The sequence below is a fragment of the Aspergillus bombycis genome, assembly GCF_001792695.1.
Source record: "Aspergillus bombycis strain NRRL26010 chromosome Unknown contig00011, whole genome shotgun sequence".
In the NCBI taxonomy this organism is placed as follows: Eukaryota; Fungi; Ascomycota; class Eurotiomycetes; order Eurotiales; family Aspergillaceae; genus Aspergillus; species Aspergillus bombycis.
In genome coordinates, this window is record NW_019170013.1 from 1 (window position 1) to 19,673 (window position 19,673).

The 19,673-nt window shown below is 49.6% G+C and overlaps 7 protein-coding genes across 7 annotated transcripts; 5 read left to right on the forward strand and 2 right to left on the reverse strand.

Moving 5' to 3' along the window:
• Window positions 1–1,031: 1,031 nt before the first annotated feature.
• ABOM_002232 (urease Ure) lies at window positions 1,032–3,750 on the forward strand (the record flags this gene model as incomplete). Its single annotated transcript, XM_022529362.1, has 6 exons — window positions 1,032–1,052; window positions 1,147–1,233; window positions 1,302–1,706; window positions 1,762–3,438; window positions 3,493–3,552; window positions 3,619–3,750. 6 exons carry the CDS (start codon window positions 1,032–1,034, stop codon window positions 3,748–3,750), a joined length of 2,382 nt encoding a protein of 793 aa, XP_022392800.1.
• A 458-nt stretch (window positions 3,751–4,208) lies between these two features.
• ABOM_002233 (putative DNA repair protein) lies at window positions 4,209–7,019 on the reverse strand (the record flags this gene model as incomplete). The annotated part of the gene is made up of 9 exons (XM_022529363.1): window positions 4,209–4,804; window positions 4,894–5,353; window positions 5,403–5,993; window positions 6,047–6,315; window positions 6,372–6,525; window positions 6,575–6,673; window positions 6,734–6,867; window positions 6,920–6,937; window positions 6,992–7,019. 9 exons carry the CDS (start codon window positions 7,017–7,019, stop codon window positions 4,209–4,211), a joined length of 2,349 nt encoding a protein of 782 aa, XP_022392801.1.
• Window positions 7,020–8,857: 1,838 nt separating this feature from the next.
• On the forward strand, window positions 8,858–9,751 carry ABOM_002234 (uncharacterized protein; the record flags this gene model as incomplete). The annotated part of the gene is made up of 1 exon (XM_022529364.1): window positions 8,858–9,751. One exon carries the CDS (start codon window positions 8,858–8,860, stop codon window positions 9,749–9,751), a length of 894 nt encoding a protein of 297 aa, XP_022392804.1.
• Window positions 9,752–10,766: 1,015 nt separating this feature from the next.
• Window positions 10,767–12,564, forward strand: ABOM_002235 (nitrogen permease regulating protein NPR2; the record flags this gene model as incomplete). The annotated part of the gene is made up of 4 exons (XM_022529365.1): window positions 10,767–10,809; window positions 10,877–11,305; window positions 11,375–11,511; window positions 11,563–12,564. 4 exons carry the CDS (start codon window positions 10,767–10,769, stop codon window positions 12,562–12,564), a joined length of 1,611 nt encoding a protein of 536 aa, XP_022392805.1.
• Window positions 12,565–12,917: 353 nt separating this feature from the next.
• On the reverse strand, window positions 12,918–15,057 carry ABOM_002236 (histone acetyltransferase NGG1; the record flags this gene model as incomplete). Its single annotated transcript, XM_022529366.1, has 3 exons — window positions 12,918–13,901; window positions 13,952–14,400; window positions 14,529–15,057. 3 exons carry the CDS (start codon window positions 15,055–15,057, stop codon window positions 12,918–12,920), a joined length of 1,962 nt encoding a protein of 653 aa, XP_022392802.1.
• Window positions 15,058–16,243: 1,186 nt separating this feature from the next.
• ABOM_002237 (RING-H2 finger protein) lies at window positions 16,244–17,753 on the forward strand (the record flags this gene model as incomplete). Its single annotated transcript, XM_022529367.1, has 3 exons — window positions 16,244–16,336; window positions 16,395–16,932; window positions 16,990–17,753. 3 exons carry the CDS (start codon window positions 16,244–16,246, stop codon window positions 17,751–17,753), a joined length of 1,395 nt encoding a protein of 464 aa, XP_022392803.1.
• A 638-nt stretch (window positions 17,754–18,391) lies between these two features.
• On the forward strand, window positions 18,392–19,417 carry ABOM_002238 (uncharacterized protein; the record flags this gene model as incomplete). Its single annotated transcript, XM_022529368.1, has 2 exons — window positions 18,392–18,771; window positions 18,967–19,417. 2 exons carry the CDS (start codon window positions 18,392–18,394, stop codon window positions 19,415–19,417), a joined length of 831 nt encoding a protein of 276 aa, XP_022392798.1.
• Between the last annotated feature and the right edge of the window lie 256 nt (window positions 19,418–19,673).

Sequence of the window (19,673 nt, forward strand, 5' to 3'; positions counted from 1 at the left end):
CGGCGCATCTATGTTGATTTTGGGGAATTGAACCGGACTCAGTGCTCCCTGTAACATAAAGTGCGATTTGCAGCCGGATTACTGGTCCGGTGCTCTAGGGTCGGGCCGTTTGGAGTCCTTTGTCCTTTTTTTTTTTTTTTTTACTTTTTACAGTTATCTATTCTTTTCAGGAGCTTCGGGTTGCTTTTAGGTCTAGCTTGCTCAAAGGGAAAAAAGGATCTTTCTGATTGATCTTAGCGAAAGTTAAATTGAAAGCAATGTGCATTTCTTTTCCTTGGGGTTTGACCGTTGCCAAAAAAAAAAAAAAAAAGAAAACCGACGATGCGATACCGGAAACGGGCGATCCCTAATATACCCGATGGCTGGGTGCTTTTGCAGGACACGCGAGCAATGCAGGATGGACTTCGGCTACCCCAGACGTGCAGGGATGAGGTTGCAGTAGGGTGCCGTCTGGGGCAGCTTTCCATGGAATGGCTCGTGGCCATCGATCGGACGGTTAGCCGGCACGGTTCGTGAAGGATTGCTATCGACCCAGTAGACCGCAAAAAAGCTGTTAGTCAAATAGATGAATGAACGGTCGATTGGGCACGGCCAACCATAGGCCGAACGAAGCCCTTATCAGCAATGCCGGCAGCGTATCTCGGCGAAACCCCACATCAACATCCGGCCTTCGCCTCTGCCTTTGACGCTTCATTTATAAAACCCGCCCCGGAATCCCTTCGTGCATGTCGCCTCCGGTCTCTTTGCCCTAGAGAAGGTCATCGCCGTGCGATAGTATCACATCCCCAAGAGTCTGTGAAAGGAGCCTGGCCATTGGTCGCGTGCATACTCCCCGGTCGTCGCATCGGATCCATTCCTTTTTTTTTTTGTTGTTTTATTTTATTAATTTTTTCTGTTGTGCCATCCACTCCCTGTCCACTGATTGGCCCATCCAGTCCCGATCGCCTGCTGCTGGGTATTTTACAGCGTCGGTGATTCGCAGGCCAAGAGACAACAACTGAGCTCCGCTTTGGAAACTACTGTCGGCGAAGATGCACCTCATTCCCAAGGAGGTACGTCCACTAAAGCAGGGATCCTTCGCGGAGATCCAGATCTATAAATAATTCCCCCATAAGTGTTAGATGCTGACCTGGGTGGCTTCGGTAGCTTGATAAACTTGCGATCTCGCAATTGGGCTTTTTGGCCCAACGGCGTCTCGCACGTGGTGTACGACTGAATCATGCAGAAGCAGTGGTATGTTGATCTGCTATTCGCGGTGGCGTATCGATGGAAGTGGACCAGCACTGACATCCCTCGTTGAGGCTTTGATATCCTCGAACCTGCAGGAGCTCATTCGCGATGGCCTCTACTCCGTGGCCGACTTGATGTCCATCGGCAAGACCATGCTTGGTCGTCGTCATGTCTTGCCGTCGGTTGTCTCCACCCTTATAGAACTACAAGTCGAAGGCACGTTCCCGACCGGCACATACCTCGTAACGGTCCACCACCCCATCAGTAGCGACGAAGGAGACTTAGAGAAGGCTCTATACGGGAGTTTCCTTCCAATCCCCCCGGCGGACGCATTCCCGGACCCGGACCCGAACGACTTCGAGCCCGAAAAGATGCCCGGTGCGATCATCCCCGTGAAGAACGAGCGCATTACGTTGAACGAGGGACGACGGAGAATCAGGCTCAAGGTGATGAGTAAGGGCGATCGGCCCATTCAGGTGAGTGCAGTTCGGCCCCTTGGAATTGTCCGGTACTCATCTGATGAACTCGTAGGTTGGGTCCCACTATCATTTCATTGAAGTGAACCCGCAATTGCATTTTGATCGTCTTCGCGCGTATGGCTATCGCCTGGACATTCCTGCGGGAACATCTGTACGATTCGAACCGGGAGACACTAAGACTGTGGTGCTTGTGGAAATTGCGGGCCATCAGATTATCAAGGGGGGTAACTTCATTGCCTCCGGCAAGGTCGATCTGAGCAGAGTGGACGAGATCATGCTGCGTCTGCAAGCTGACGGCTTCGCTCATATTGCCGAACCCACTGCGGATGCCGCTCTCGTTGCCCCATTCACGATGGACCGAGAGGCATACGCTCGAATGTTTGGCCCTACTACCGGTGATCTGGTTCGCTTGGGATTGACAAACTTGTGGGTCAAGGTTGAAAAGGATTATACGTCTTACGGTGATGAGTGCAGTTTTGGTGGAGGCAAGACTATCCGAGATGGAATGGGTCAATCATCGGACAAGTCCCACCAACACTGTTTGGACACGGTGATCACGAACGCGCTGGTGATCGACTGGACCGGTATCTACAAGGCCGATATTGGAATCAAAAACGGTATCATCACCGGCATTGGCAAGGCGGGAAATCCCGATGTCATGGACGGCGTACACCCGGAAATGGTCGTCGGCTCCTCGACGGACGTGGTCGCTGGTGAGAATAAGATTGTCACCGCTGGAGGATTCGATACGCATATTCATTTCATCTGTCCTCAACAGGTGGACGAAGCGTTGGCTTCCGGAATCACTACCTTCTTGGGTGGAGGAACTGGCCCCTCGACAGGTTCGAACGCGACCACTTGCACCCCGGGACCCACGCATATGCGCCAAATGATCCAGGCTTGCGACCACCTCCCCATCAACGTGGGTATTACCGGCAAAGGAAACGACTGTGGTGGCGTCAGCATTAAGGAACAAATCTTGGCGGGAGCAGCGGGACTGAAGCTCCATGAAGACTGGGGCTCCACTCCTGCAGCTATTGATACCTGCCTGGATATGTGCGACAAGTACGACGTGCAGTGCATGATCCACACCGATACTCTGAATGAGTCTGGTTTCGTGGAGCAAACAATTGAAGCCTTCAAGAACCGCACGATTCACACCTACCACACGGAAGGAGCCGGCGGTGGCCATGCCCCTGATATCATCTCCGTCGTTGAGCACCCGAACGTACTTCCCAGCAGCACCAACCCCACCCGTCCGTTCACGATGAACACTCTGGATGAACATCTTGACATGCTGATGGTGTGCCATCACTTGTCTAAGAACATCGCCGAGGACGTTGCGTTTGCCGAGAGTCGTATCCGTGCCGAGACCATCGCCGCCGAAGATGTCCTCCATGACCTTGGCGCGATCAGTATGATGTCCTCGGACTCGCAGGCTATGGGCCGCTGTGGTGAAGTGATCCTGCGGACATGGAACACGGCGCATAAGAACAAAGAGCAGCGCGGCCCGCTGAAGGAGGACGAAGGCACAGGCGCCGACAACTTCCGCGTCAAGAGGTACATCAGCAAGTATACCATCAACCCAGCCATCGCCCAGGGCATGTCCCACATGATTGGCAGCGTGGAAGTCGGCAAGGTTGCCGATTTGGTTCTCTGGCATCCCAGTTCTTTCGGTACCAAGCCTACTCAGATCCTCAAGAGCGGAATGATTGTCGCGGCACAGATGGTATGCATAAGTTATTTCCCTCAACATAAAGCAAGACACTAACATGCTATTCAGGGTGATCCAAACGGCTCCATCCCCACCATCGAACCGGTTATCATGCGTCCTATGTTCGGAGTACGTCCCCTTCACTCCCCCTCTGATTCTCTCCAGAAACCCTCCCCCTTTAACATGATATCCCAGGCCTACGTCCCCAGCACCTCTATCATGTTCGTCTCCCAAGCCTCCATCGACGCTGGCACCGTCCAAACCTACGGAATCAAGAAGCGTATCGAAGCCGTCAAGAACTGCCGCAACATCGGCAAAGCGACATGAAGTACAACGACACCATGCCCAAGATGCACGTCGACGCGGAAAGCTACGCCGTCGAAGCCGACGGTGTACTTTGCGACGCCCAACCTGCCGGAAGCCTACCACTTACGCAAGACTTCTTCGTTTACTAGACGATGATAAAAATTCTCTCTCTCTCTCTCTCTCTCGTTTACTTTGTATTCCCGTTTCTGGTTGTGTTGAGATACCTAACCTGTATGCGTGCGTGTGTTTTTGGCACATTTCCTTTCTTAACTTTCTTGTTGTATAGACTAGGGTATAGGTTGGTTTCTTTTGCATTTCGGGAGATGTGTGCATATTAGCATGTGTTATGAATGTGTGTAATGATATCCATCTTTCTTTTTTATAATGAATAACTCGGTGTTTCTTATAATTATACGTGTATTTCAGTATATAGGATAGTAGCCCCCGTACTTGGGTTTAGTCAATGGGGTTGGAGTTGGTTATAGCTCGATCTCCTCTTCCGTGTGATTGTCCCCCGCTGAAACAAGCCCCATCGACGCCCAGGCCTCGTAACTATCCGCTTTAGCAGCTAGATATGCGGCTCTCCGTGCCCGGGACGAGCTGCTGCTTCGCTTTAGGGTATTAGCCGTCCGGGCATCTGTTGATAAAGACGCCGTAGTCTGAACCTCTAGTTGTTCTGGAGTTTCGATATGCTCCTCAAATACACCATCAAAACCCATATCACTGGCTGGCCCCAACAGCTGTTCTTGGGATGCAAAGGCGGAAGAGGAGATGGAGAGTGAAGGGCTGAATTGGCGTGCTGGCCCTGGTTCTGGTTCTTCGATATTGTTGTCCGTGATATCAACGTCGACGTTTGTGTCGAGGTCACTGTCAGATAGCTCATCGACGTGATGCGGTGTCTCTCCATCTGCGGTGGTCTTCCCCTGATAGTCGGGCTCCTTGTCTTCTTCGGTAGACCATGAAGAGGGGAGAGAGCCAAGGTGGAATGGGGTTTGGTCCGAGCGAGCGTTGTTCAGGAAGTGCCATGCTTGGCGGACCTCGTTTTGTCTGGCTTTTTCTGTTGCTCGGGTTGATTCTGGGGTGGGGAGTGATGAGTTTAGTGCTTGGTTGTTGTTGTCTTGGATGGTCTCTAGGGATGATGGGATGCGGTCTGAAGATGAATACGAGGATGAGAGTATGTTTGGTTTTGCAGTGTGGGCTTTGCGGAGGCTTGGTTGCGGCTGTGTTTCCTCTTGCGAGTTTGTTGTGTCTGGTTGGGGATTGGTGTGGCCTGGGGCTCTTCTATCTGGCTTGTATCGTCGCCGGGGTTTCTGGTGGAGAAATCCATTGGGGCTCTGGGTATGATGTCGGATGTACTGGATAGCTGGCTCGATTGTGATGCGGGCTCTTCGTAGCGAGCTCGTTTCCTTGAGCGGAGGTCTTCGTCGTTCTCCAGCATGTCTCGCATGTGATGGTCGTGGGTGAATTCCGTTCCTGAGCATAGATGGCCGAAGAGACTTTGCATGGAGACGTCCTCGTCCCACGCTAGAGGATCCACTGTACAAGGGTATATGTCTTTTGGTTTGAATGCGGAGACCAGCTCGCATAATTCTACGTAGGATGAGTGGCGTGAATATGGAAAGTGCTACTAGATGTTAGGGCATATCCGACTCAGCTTATGCAACCTCACTCACAATAACTTTTGGAAGTGGATTTCCTAACGTATCATGTTGTCCTGTTGATCCTTGGTTCTTATTGGGCCAATCTTTGTCATGGTAACGGTGTTGACTGAGGATATTCACTAAGCTTTCTACGGGTATGTCATGATCATCTTTCATCCCATAACGATCAAGTTGGAGTGCTTTGCTTTTGGACTTGAAGGCCCCGACAAGCGCCTCTCGCGTCTTCGAGAGTGTTTGTGAATCGTGGATTCTTTCGAGACAAAGTTTGTCCAGCTGCTCTAATGCCAACTCGTTCGGGATCTCGAGCTCATGAATCTGATACAGGTCACCACCTCCGCCTCCAGCCACAATTTCGGGTATTTCCGAGCCGTCATTCGTTCGACTAACTATCGGGATTATATAAACCGGTTTCTTTGAAGAAATCACCGAACATTGTACGCCTGGCTCACAGCTGTGGATGCGACATCCTTCGTCTTCGCTCAGACAGCCAGGAACAAATCTATTTCCAAGCTCAAAGCCACAAAGAGCAGATGCTTCGCCGGTCCCCTTCTGAGCGGAAACGAGTGACCTATACAGGCCTATTTGGTACCGATCCACATGGATCTGTTTCGTCAGCCTAAGAATGACAGTAATGGGGACATATTGTATATCTATACCTTTGAGTTGAGAGCAGCAGAAAGTGCCATCCAGACTTCCTCGTATCCGAAAGTCCATGCTCGGAAGTAAAACGTAGTGTCCTCTGGGTAGGATGCCACTTTCTGCAGAAGTTCCGCTAATCCTTTTGCCTTGGATGGGAATGTACGGTATATGGACGAGTGGCGGGCAAACGTACTGTCGAGATAGATTTTATCCAGTTGTTTATCACCTAGAGTGTATGGAATGAGAACCGGATGCCGGATAAGGCTGTTGACCCACCAAGATTCCGCTGTTGTTTGTCAGAGCTACGGATCATCGAGTGGGTTGCTTTTTGAGGATACATACCACGAATATCGCCGGTGTAGAGAATGGATTTACCACTACCTTCGATGAGAAACATCACCGCCCCTGTGCAGTGATTGGCGTCTAATAGGGTAACTCGGATAGATAGCTGAGGGGTAAGTTCGATCATCGTCGGCGTGTTTAGTGGGATCGGTCGCTATGTGATATTAGTAGGGAGAAGAGAGTAGCATGGGGAGACAAGTCACCAAAAGCTTGGATAGGTGTTTGTAATGCAGCCTCCGGGATTCAAGGATGCCTTTACTGAAATTCATGCGGTGGGGATATTTCTCGATGTGCAAGAGCAGCTATGAACAGAGTTAGTACCCCATATGTTCGTGGTAAGGGGAATAATGATGGATAAATACCTCTCTAGTTGCTACCGAACAGTAGATGAATGGAGCTCGGAAGGACTCCAAGCCCTGGAGATGGTCACTGTGGACATGGCTGAGAAAGCCTGCCAGTGGAGGAGGCCTATCTGTATTCTTGCGAAAGTAATCGACTTTGTCTCTTAGTAGCTATGACTTTTGACAATGTATCATAGTGTTACTCACTCTGAATATAAGGGAATTCTATCCGGTTATTAGATTCTATAAATCTTTAAGTATTTGATCATTGATACGTACCATGGACGATCCCGTCAAAGGTCGACATTGGGTAATATTACAGCTGAATGAGTATAGAAGGTCATTATAGTGATCGAAGTGGGTACCATCAGTGTGGACAATCATACCAGTTCGTAGATCGCGAAAAAAGGTCTGATAAGAAACAGAAGATGATAAGGTTGCCTGTTATCCTGAGGTGTCGAAGGCGGAGTGGGATTGGAGTATAACTGGAAGTGCCCTGATATTCCCCAAATTCCCCCAATGGAGGAACGGATTTCATAGACCGATTCTTGAGGAAATCTTACCGCTTCTTCGTGCTTCATAGTGAGCCAATGAGAGAGTAGACAATAAGATTTATTTGTTAAGAGTGGCTAAGCTATCTCTTCTGCTTCTTTTCCTAATGGGCCATGTTCGTTCTTCTCCGCTAACTAGTTAGTTAGTTGATCGAAGCGGTGACTTAGTAATGACAACATTTTTTCTCCGACAGCTTTGGAATAGCTGCAACAACTACCAAGACGGTACTCCATGTTTAGACTCTAGACCTTCTATCAATAGCCCTGTCACCTCTTTGCCCCGTTAAGACTCCTCCATTCAAGTACCTACATGGGCCCCTGCCTGAGACCTAGACCACCGGGGTCGGATCATCGACCAAGTGGCTTGCAGGCGGCCAGCGCGAGGCGAGAGTGGGTGAGAGACCCGCTCGCCAACGCAGTCTTGTTCAGGGCTTTTTTGGATGGAGAAGCATGATTCTGTTGTCCCGGAATTAAAGTTGGCTAACTCACTCACAGTCACTAGTCAAGAATACTCCACGCAGTTGTTCCTTATGCGCTGTTCCATGCATGCATGACGGTGTTGTCAGCAGACATCATGATTGTTCATTTTCAGATGAAAACTCTCATATATAATAGACATCTCACTCCGGGTTTGGTTTCTTTTTCTTCTAATTTGTCTTCCACAGTTTCAACTACTACTATTGTAATTCATAATTTCCAATCATTTGTCCGTCGACTGCATTGATTAACATCCTCCTCTGTCGAGTACCGTCATGGGTATTTTTGTCTTTTAGTTCAGGAGACGGAAAGTTTTTTTAGCTTTGGGTCGCCACTTGTGCCTGAGGCCAAAGCTTCTTGGAGAAGTTTCACCTTATCCTGTCCAGGGGGGCTAAGAAGGTCCTTTCATTTGTGAAGGAAAGATTAATAAAAAAGATTTTTTAAAAAAAAAGAAAGAAAGAAAGAAAGAAAGGAAGGAAAGACGGCTACCGACAGATACCATACCTCTAAGGCATTCATCGCCCGACCTCGATTTTTCCCACCTGATAACCATTGCCATCGCCCAATCTATAGGCAAGAAGGGAACTATTGACACATCACCCACCGCTACTGCATGGTTGTATGCGTTGGACATACGCTCATTGATTTCTCCGCTTGCTCATTGGAAGATCCCGTATTTGTTATTTCTGGTTGAGGTTCTCCTGGCGACGTGAATCAACCAACTGAAACTCTAGTGAGATCTGGTATTCTAGATCGCCATTTGTCCATCATTTTCCTACTATTGAATTGGCGATCCCCATCTCGCTCCCTTCCGCAAACAAGGCAGTTGGAAATCTGGAATTCGCTATTTTCACTTGCCCTTCCCGTTTCGACGTATTTCGTTTCTCCTAAATATAGCAGGCGGTTCTAATCCCTGCCCACTGGAACTTTTTCTCTTTTTCCTGTTTATCTCCCTGGGGAAATTACCAAACCTTTAAGCCGTGTGTCTCAGCCGATCCCCTATCCTTTACCCCAACCTTGACTCCTATCGGGCATTTGATGCGGTATAATCACCAGTTACTTCTGTCGCATACATACTCTTTATACGCAACATCGTCCAGTTTGACGTCCCTTCACCATGCACAAACCTTCTTTGGCTCAGATTGTGCACAATGCCACCTTTCCGCGTCCGCGCACGAGCGATCCAGCGACATTCTCAGCTCACATCACCCGTAACCTCGTTCCCGAAGTTCGGATCGAAACGTCGACTTTCTATGGATCGCTAGACACCGTTGAAGCTCAATATCCTGGCCTTGATTATTCGTATGGTCCGCATCGCATGAGACTCAGTCGGTTCCCTTGGCATCGCCGGCTTTTTAGAGTCTTCGACGAGCTCGGTTTAACGGAGGCCGAGATATCCTCGCTGTGTCGCTGGGAAGGTACCAAGTCGGCACGGGAACGGTATGAGAAAGAAGAGGGTGTCAAGGTACAAGATACAACGGCCAATGGTGTCCGACCAGCGTCGCCATCCCCGCTGCCTTCTGTTGAGGTTCATTTCGAAGATGGTCCCGAACGGGTGAGAGAACCAGAGGTCAAGGCTGAAGTACGCGAGCACTTCGTTCCTGTGACTGACACCATTGATGACCGCGGTGTCGACTGTGATGTGCCCCAGAAGGTTGAAGAAGACTCGAGTGATGAGGAAATGGAAAGCTGTGGCGTGGAACTGAATCATCGTCTTCTTGCCGCAAGTGCCGCCCGCGAACGAGGTGCCAATGTTCCACTCGACGAGGACTGGGAGCAATGGTTGAAGGAAGCTGGTGAGCGAGGAAGTTACGCCGACGTAATCAATGCGATCCGAAGAGGCCAACCGTTGGATTTCTTGTATGACATGCCATACCTAAGTAGTAGGACAGGCGCTAGGCGATCCGTATCGCTCTCGGAACGTATCATTCTTCCACCAACGTCCAGCTTGCTCGCGGCGAGCACTTCTATTCGACGCCCTCCTCATTCTCCATCAGGAACAGCACGATAAGACCCACACGGCATGATGCTCGGTTCGATTTCTTTCTTTGCGTATCCTTGCAGTTTCTCCAGTTTTAGCAGGCAGGCATGTTTTCCATCTAGGTGCATTTATGGCGCATCAGCGGCGGTTTCTTCTCTCTTTTCTCCATCTATACGGGGCATAATACACTGTTCGATCGTTACTGTGGACCGCGATTAGGCTTCTTTCTCTCACTTTTCCCGACCGCTGATTGTTATAGATTTCCTTGCGTTTAGCCCTCCCGTCGAATCCTCTAATACCCCTCCTGTCTATGTCTTATCTCGTTGCAGCATTGCATAAAATGGCCATTGGTGTTTTTGTCGTCCAGAAAGTGACTTCGCCGCGATACATTTATAATATCCGTAGTTCTGCCTTCCAAAGTCCGTTGCGTCCGAACTTCTTTTGGTCATTTGGACTCGTCATGAATAACAACAATCTAAAGACCCCTTCACAGTTCACTCTGCACTCGGAAAAGGCACTCCGGTACGATATATATAACTACTACCCTCTTCTGGGATTACTAAGTTACAGGGCACGGCTCCTTGGGTGACAGCTGCCAGGCACATGGAGACTGACGATCGACTCCACTTGAGGTATACTATACTCTAATGTCACCTATTTCCCAGTATAGGAATAATGACTAGCCAATGAAGTTTAGTTACGGTGTCGTTATGTTCCCTTATTACACATGTAGATCTCGGTCGCATGAGGAATTCCCCCCCGGTTATAGTAGTATAAATCTAAATTGCCTGTGATAAAATGAGTGTTATCTTTGTCACGGGGCGCTGGAGCTCCAAGTCTCCACTTCTAGGTACTGTGTAGAGCTCCCCGCGATCTTCCCTCTCCACCCTTCTCACCGCAAACATCCCCCTTCCCCCCAATTTTTTGCGCCGGTAACAGAGAATGTACTTGTGCTATGATGCAATTACACTCTTAAGATGATGTTCTCTAGCTTACTATAGCACTTGCGACCGCCCTCCCTCACACTCGTCACCCTACAACCACCATGATCAAAGCGATCTTCTACAGCAAGTTCGACACCCAGGAGGGTAAGTCAATCATTCAATCTCACTGGGCTTTCCAGCACGGTAGTCAATTAACTAATACAATATTTAGGGCCTAAGGTCGTCCACCAAGTTCCCGATGGCGCAATAGTTCCCTCCTCAACCGCTCCGTCGCAGCCCCTCTTCCTGACCTTTTCCGACATCTCCTTCTTCGTGATTCCCCGTCAAGAGCTATGCGGAAACTTGATGCAGGTTTGCACGAATGGATACCGGATACTTGGCTACCCAATTTGCATGAAATCCCTGCGCTATGATCGCAACGAATTCATCTTTAATTTTTGCATCGTGCTGGCGGAGGAAGAAGATTTTAGCACGTACAAGAGTGTGGTCCAGAAACTTGCGGACCTGATGCATGGGTTAGAGGAGCAAGGCCAATTTCTTTCCAGGGATCACTCAAAAAGCGGCGAGGGGAAGGTTTATAGTTTGTGTGAGACATTGATGGAGGATCTAAATAACTATTGCGAATGCATGATTCCCATCGGTACGCGGCTTACTACATACAGAGCGGGAGGAGATGAAAGGAGCTCAATTGCTGACGTGAATGATACAGACGAACTAAACACCTTGAATATCAAGTTGTTTCCTATCTACCCCTCTCCTCCGTCTGTCAAAGCCTGGCACGTTCCCTTGTTCACTGTTCGGTACCAAACCTTCATGGACGAGAATTGGGATCTTACAATGCAACGAGTATGCCTCCCATACCATTGAGGGCTCTGGCAAAGTTTTGACAGGATACAGATTGTCCCCCACATCAACGGAGTCAACAGCGTCCGCATAATCTCCATCCTTGCCGACACAGACTTCTCTCTCACGTGCCGCGCAATCCGGCACTTGCTCTACTACAATTGTCTCTTCCTTCTCGACATCTTTTCTTTCTCTGCAATATACGCCCCTACGGCTCAATTCAGCTCTATGATTGCCTCAGACGAGAACATGCAGCGAGAATGCGCACGCTATGTCAACACTCTCTTTGCATCACCTGCTGCCGCATCAACCTTTACGAATCCTACCCGAAGCTACGACCCGGACACCGTATGGCCGCCCCTCGGTGAAATCGTCACAGGCACTAACGCCAGCGTCGATATAGCGAGCAGCAATGGCAGTGTTAGCCCCAGGAGCTCTAGTCCGGCCCCTACCATCACTGCGCCAGGAAGCACAGTAGCAGCAATAGAGGACCAACAGGAGAGAGAAGTAGTCGACGGAGTCGGACTAGTCGAGCTTTACGCCAGCCTCAAACAAGGCCAAAGCGTCAAGCAATGGTATATGCACCATAGCCGGCAACTAGCCCACATCGACATTCGTCGCTTCATCACGTTTGGCATCATCAAAGGGTTCCTATACCGTGTACACAAGTACGCTTACGCGACAGGTTTCCCTGCTCCACCTTCGAAATACCACCATCACCACCACTATCACAGTCAGGTAACCAGCGGTCCATCATCCAGAGGCCCCGGAACAGGGACCAATAGTCCCTATGCGTCAAGTGTAGGGGATGAGTCGGCGCCCATCGCCGCGCACCAGCATGATGGACCTTCGACTTCTGTACACAGCGGGAGTCGTCCTGGTACGGTGATCGAAGACGAGGACGACGAAGATTACATCGACGATAAGACTTTGTCCAAATACCTCGATGGGATGCATTGCTTTGATCAAATATGTACTGAACTGGAAATAAGCGAAAAGGAATTTACCGCTAGGTTGAAGCGGTATCCCGGGGAGGTGTTAATCATACATCGATGACCTTTGTCCGGTTAAACCTATCTGTTTTTTTACTAGGATTTAATGATACCCAATAAATGAACGCATTAGATGAAAGAGCATATTTGAAAATTTGAATCTTCGTTATTATTGAGTACTTCGGCGATGATCATGTACCCTCCTTCTAATGTAAACCCCAACGCCAAACACGTAAAGCCTCCATAATTGACGCTCAAATCAAACCCACGATTTCAATAACACCCAATCCCCGGTATGAATCATCGTGCAAAGTGAACGTAACAGGGGTTGAAAAGGGCAGTTGAAATGTACATAGAAAGCAGAAAAATAAACCATTATAGGTAAAGTTGCATGAGGAGGAGCGAGATGAAAATAAATCACTCCTGCTCCTCATCCCAACCTTCAACTTCTGCCTTCTCGTACTCAGCTATGAGTGACGGGTCAAAGACTGACTCATTATTCCTCGGCACAGAAGTCTTGCAATCTTTAAAAATCGGCCCGATACAGTCACGCCAGCGCTTGCGTCGGTCCATCAGAGTGCGAGCGACGTCCCCAATAGCGGGACGACCCACACCAGCGGCACTGACAACGTGGCTGCCGCCGCCAGCTCCGCCTGGCCTGTGCTTGGCCTGGGAACCCTTCTTGCTCTTCCCTAATGTCCGGGTCCGCTTGAGATAGGCCTGTTGTACCTGCGAGTCGAGATCGTCGTGGATGGTCATGTACTCCTGGTATGCCATGCGTTCACGGGCGATTTCTAGTAGTCTTGCTTTTCGGGCGCTGTTGACAATCATTTGCTTCTTTAGTTCGCTTTGCAGGAGACGTAGTCGCTGAGCGATGTCGTCGTCATAATGGGCGTCGTAATCGGGGTTGTCCTCGGCGCCTAGAAAGCCTACGTGTCGGAGTTCTGCTTTAAGGCGCTCATCGAGTTGGGCGTGGTCTAGTTTCGCAGCGGGCACTTTGAAGCCGCTTGGAGATGCATCGGGAAACGCTGTCGCGGAAGGTTGGTGTTTACTTTCTGAGTCTCCTGCAATTGGGTGATCGAGGTCCATTGCGTCGCCGAGTGAAGAACCGTTCGGTAATTCCCCGTTGACCGTGCCGTTGGTGCCAGGGTTTTCGTCGGGAGCGCGGTGTTCGTATCGTAGTAAAGAATAGAGACGACTAACTAATGGACCAACTGAGACCTTGTCCGTTTCCATAGTTTCGTCTGTCACCTGGTCAATGTTTCCACGTCCCTGGTTCAAGGGTAGACGCTCCTTGTTGCCGTTCTGGTCAACATTCATCAGTCCATCCTCCTCGGCCCAGATCTCATTATAGTGCCTCTTCCCACGTCGGGGCATGATGAACGGTGTCGCTCGATCGCCCTGTACCAGTTAGCTACGAGACATACTCGGCATCAACTAAGGGAACCAACCTTCTCTTTTAGGAAAGCAATGTCTTCTTCCATCAACGGGCGGACATATGGTTCGACGTAGGCGAGGAATGTATTCGCGCTGACCTGGTTTGTAGGCTTGGAATTGCTATAGTCTTTATCTGGAGCTACTCCAGCCATCATATGGCTTAAATCACTGGCCGGGAAACGAGTGACGCTGTAGATTTCTTTCCTTTCGTCATCGGTCATGTCAGGAGTGACATCACGTATATGGTATATGGTCGGGTCGTCGAATTTCACGGGGTTTGGACCGAAAACTTGGATTTGAGGCACAGCTGGAGCTGGTTCAGGCTGATGCGAGTCTGAGCTATCGTCCGACATGGGCGATCCAGGAGCTTGAGCTTCTGTGTCAGCCTTCACTTTTGGGGAATTGGGTTCTGGTGGCGACAGTGACGATGTACTCTTCGACTTTTTAGATACAGGCGATGCAGCTAAAGCAATTCAATATTAGCCTGCGACTGCAACATAGCAGTGCCGCAAATCCGAAGGGAGTTGGCCTATGAGCGACGGGGCTGGACTGCGGTTAAGGTGAATGTGAATGTGAGGAGTGCCAACTTACCACCCTCCACTTTGGTTTCCGCACCATCTTGTCGAGAAAGTTCATGAGCGCCATGAGCTAATGGGCGATCTTCCTTGGAACTGCTGCCCCGTTCTTTGCGCTTCTTTAATTTCCCTCCCTTGGGCGCTTTCGATTCCTCCTCTTCATCATCTGCCTCGCGCTTCATTTTCGGACGGTCACCGTCGTGCTCGGGTTCTTCCACTACCTCCTTCCGCTTTTGAGACAGCTCTCTGATGCCAGCATCGCATGCATCGCTACGAGCTTCTGCCAGCTGACTGAGTGTCTTCAGATGCTCCATCAATGTCTCCAGAGACTTCGAATCGGGAATAGGACCGACACCGCCCATCCTATCCAATATCTCTCCATATTGCGCGCTAACTGGAACGAGCAGTTTCGATACGTCATTATCGAGGTAGCTGGATACAGGCGCGGTGGTCGGGGCACTGAAACTCGAGTTGGGTGTGGTGTTTCGGCTTCGAGAGGGGCGCGCTTCACGGCCTTTGCCTTTTCCTTTGCTTGCGGAGGGCATGATGTGATGATGGCCTGAAAGGGTGTTTCAACTCGAGGAGCGGGTCGTGTAGCTGGATGTTTGTTTTGGATAGCTTTAATATCCCATATTATTCGATTGCCGGGCAGGGTTTGGCGTATTGTTCGTTCGGTTTACGGGGCTTTATGGAGTGCGCTTCGATAACTGGTCGCCGTTCATTAATATAAGCCCGGCAATAGGCTCTGGCCGTGTTCTCTTCTGTACTCCATCATCATCGGGATATCACGATGTTTCCCCAGACTTGGCACGTGAGGTCACATGGATCCACGTGATTCGATAATCGATGATCTTGATTAGCGATTGCCAAATATAGTAAGCGATTGGCAAGTGGAGATCATTCGAAGTAAACGGAAATTCTACTATTCATCAACCAAAGCTGCCCGGATCACCAAGAGTTGGCCAGTGTTATCTATGGGCATCGTGGCTAGACGTCTAATATCCTCTCCTGCAAATCAAAGCCACTAATAATGCAATATAGGTGGCTTTGCGCACCCTATGCCGCTTTCTAGGGATGCACATACATACATACATGGATGGAAGGTTGCATTCTTATCTACACTACGAGATAGGTTTCTTCACTCGTCAACATTCCAGGTGGCGAAGTGCATTGCTTCCATTTTACTTGTCTCATTTCCTGTACCTTTTTGTTGTGGGTATGTAAATGGCTCGTCACACTGACGGCGGAGATATCCGAAAGCGTCATGCAGTCGAACTGCGAACGGCAACCCGAGGGCAGCGGCATGGAGGAAAGACTGAATTCAACGGGATTCCAAGGGATGTATACAACCACTATACAGGAACAGGGAGAAATTTTTTCTCTTCACCGCAACCACTTTGTGAGGAGTGTCAGCAGTGGAAGCGACCATCACGGCCAACCATGCGACCTGTCAAACATTCCGCTTGAAACCATCGAATTCAATCCTTACATTCTTCCTGATTTAGGCGCAATACTTTAGATTCTGTCTCGACCGCGCAATTTAATGAAGATGTTTTGTTCGTTTCATCTCTAAGCCCCGGTTTTCCTGTTGTAAGGCAGTTCTTGTTGTTTCGCCATGCGTATGGTCCATATGATTGTTACTTTTGAAAAAGCTGTGCCACTGTCTTCGACACCGTTGATTGGAACCGAATCCACCTTTCAACAGTACATGCGAGAAACAAAAAACTAGCAATGTCTCCACCTGCTGCGGCGAAATCTCTCACCACGGCTGCCACACTCTTTCCAGGTCCAGGGAGAGCGACGAACACTACTCCATCGGCCAACGTACGTCTCAAGGGACTCCACCTATTGTATGAAGGGAAATTCTTACACTGAAGGACAGGACGGCGCAAGCTTCCGCTTCGTAGTGGATGGTACGGTCCAGACACTGTCCTCCCAAAATACTCCAGGAAATGCCCCAATACGAGGACTCATGTTCGTTCCTAGTCTCGATGTTGAGGATTCGTGCAACAATCTCACCGCTCCATTGATACCTGCCCATGTCACTCGCCATCCCGACGTGGATAGATTCAGGTTTCAGACCATTGGCCTTGCGCCGTGGGTGAATGCTGAATGTGCTGAGTCGTTCATTGACGCCTCGCAGCGTGTGGGTTCTGATGCGCTGGTGTTCTTCTTACCTGGGAGCAATAATACCAAACCGCCGCCAGCTGAACATCCGACGTGGTCATTGAAAGGCGGCGGGGATTGGAAGAGCCGAAATATCCTCCCCGTGTATGCGATCCCTGGGCCGGCGGGTGCTACTCTCATGAATCAGCTGGCGTGGTACTCGGGGAACACAAGCCATGCGCACAATGGTCACCCTGCTTCCGCATCTGTGACAGGCCGGCCTGACGTACGGCTGCTTAGCCTTATTGATTTTGGTAAGACTAAGTATTCCAATTATCCATCCGTGACGGATGCTGACAAGTGGTCTATAGAGAGGGCTCAAGGTAAAATGCCCAGTCTCTGGGGGTTCATTCTTGCTATCCTAGGGACAATCTTGGTTCTCAGCATGATTGTTCTTCTTTGCTATCAACTAGTACAGAAGAGGCGTCGGGAGAGGCTGCAGCGGAGGATTGAGTCTGGAGAGGCAGACATGGAGATGTTGGGTCTGCACCTCATGAAAGTCCCACAGGAGATCTTGGATACACTGCCGATATACACATATCCGGATTGGAGCGCATTGGGTGACACCCCTGAGTCCAACGACAAGTGTTCTGTACAGTCTAAGGAAGTCCCAGAATGCACGGAGGAAAAGGAGAAAACAGATACAAACCCCGACGCCATCACAGCAGACGAAGTACGGGATGACAAGAAAGACAGCCAAGAGAAAGAAGAGCCAGGAGACGAACAATTGTCGGGCGATGCCGACAACTCCCCCAGCACGCCGTCTGCTTCTCAGTCCCAGTCCTCGATCAACACCTGTCCCAAAGGCCGGCCTCCCAAACTTAAGAGACTGAGCCACTCGCAAACCACATGCGCCATCTGCCTCGAGGACTTCGTCCCACATAAGTCTACTGTCCGCGAACTCACCTGCAATCATATCTTCCACGTCGAGTGCATAGATGCCTCACTGACACGGAATAGCTGTCTATGTCCGATGTGCAAGAAGAGTGTTTTACCGCCAGGGTACTACCCGGTACCTATCACCAATAGAGTAGTCCATCGCGATTTCATGATGCGGAGGGCGAATTCAGATTGAGTTGGGTTTTGCTCGGGAGTTGGTTTATGTGGCTGTATTTGATGGATAGACGTTATGATACCCTGCATGTTTGGCTGTTTGTTTTGTGGTATAGGTCATATCATATAAAACATAGATCTTCAGATGTTAACTTTAGGTCTTGATGGATTTTATCTTTTTGTCATGCGTTCTTGTCTTGGTAGAACGAAAGATAGCATCCAGCTCAAAGAAAAGATCCAGGCTATATTTTATTGTGCTACCGGTGATGAACATCATCATCTTGTACTGAGCATGTAGAACAGTTAACGTAGTCAAGCGAGGGTAAAGATGTGCATTGTACGAACCGCCGGTTGAATAAAATACTCTCAAAAGATAATGATAACATCTCCGTGAACTATCTAATTGACTAGACAGCTCAGCAATATTCAAAATATGCATCGGATAAATACACCTCTAACATATAGAACCGACTCCATCTATGTATGTATGTACGTCACTCCACGCGCTTATCGATAAGATAAAATAAATCTTCTCCACCAAAACGCCCTCACCTCCAACACCAACACCCCAAAACACAACCAGAACCAGAACCTCCTCCACCCTCAATTCCTCTTCCGTCTCCCTCTATCCTCCCAGACAACCGAAAAAAGACAAGAAAAATGGTCAAACCACTAACTTTCAAAGGCGACAAGCCCAAGAAGGCCAAAAAGCGCAGTGCGCCCTACCCACCCAGCAAACCCACTTCCGCGACGAAACTCACGCAAGAGGAAACCGCCGAGCAAGAGTCTACAGCCGAAGACCAGAGCTGGGTGTCGGCGGACGCGCCCTCGGACATCGCGGGCCCCGTCATCATCGTTCTCCCCTCAGACCCTCCGACCTGCATCGCCAGCGACGCCAATGGGAAGGTCTTCGCGAGCGCGATCGAGAACCTGATCGAGGGTGATCCGGGCACGGCGGAGCCGCATGATGTTCGGCAGGTTTGGATTGCGACTAGGGTTGCCGGGACAGAGGGGATTAGCTTTAAGGGTCAGCATGGGAAGTATGTTTTTGCCTGTTAATCTTTTTTCCCCATTTGTCGTTTTCTTTTTTTTTTTTTTGTTTTGGGGACCTTTGGTGTGGTGAGGGGTTTGTTATTGTTGACGTCGTTGTTGTTGTGGTTGGTGGTGTTGTGGTGTTGTTTTACCCCCCATTTTGGAGGGGGAATGAAGGAAGGATGGCTAATGTCTGAGATTAGGTATTTGGGCTGCGACAATTATGGAATCCTGAGTGCCGCGTCATCGGCTATTTCGCACCAGGAGTCGTTCGTCGTTATTCCGTCTGAGGTGCCTGGGTCGTTTTGTCTGCAGACTGGTGGTGGTGATAAGGAGACGTTTGTCTCTGTTACGGAGGGGAAGTCGAGTAAGGCGGCGAGTGGGAGTGTGGTTGAGGTGCGGGGCGATGCGACGAGTCTTTCGTTTGAGACGACGATGAGGATTCGCATGCAGGCGCGGTTCAAGCCGCGGATCAAGGCGAGTAAGGAGACGAAGGCGAAGGAGAAGATTAGCCAGAAGGAGCTGGAGGAGATTGTCGGGAGGAGACTGGATGATGATGAGGTCAGGAGGCTGAAGAGGGCGAGGAAAGAAGGAAATTTTCATGAGGAGGTGCTGGATGTTAGGGTTAGGGGGAAGCACGATAAGTTTGCTTGAGTTGGTTTTCTTTATTCCCTTTTCTTTTTATGATGTTGTTTCTTTGCTAGGTTGGAGGATCACTTAGGGTTATACATTGTATCATGTCAACAGTTGAGCTTTTATTTGGGATGTCTATTGGGTTTGTTTGGTTGGCCTGTGCAAGCTGGCTTGTCTGTACTATTTATGTTTGCTACAATACATGGAGCTTTGCGTTCTTTCATGTACTATATAGGGCTGAGGTGGATAGTTCATATGTGAATGTGGTGATTGTGAA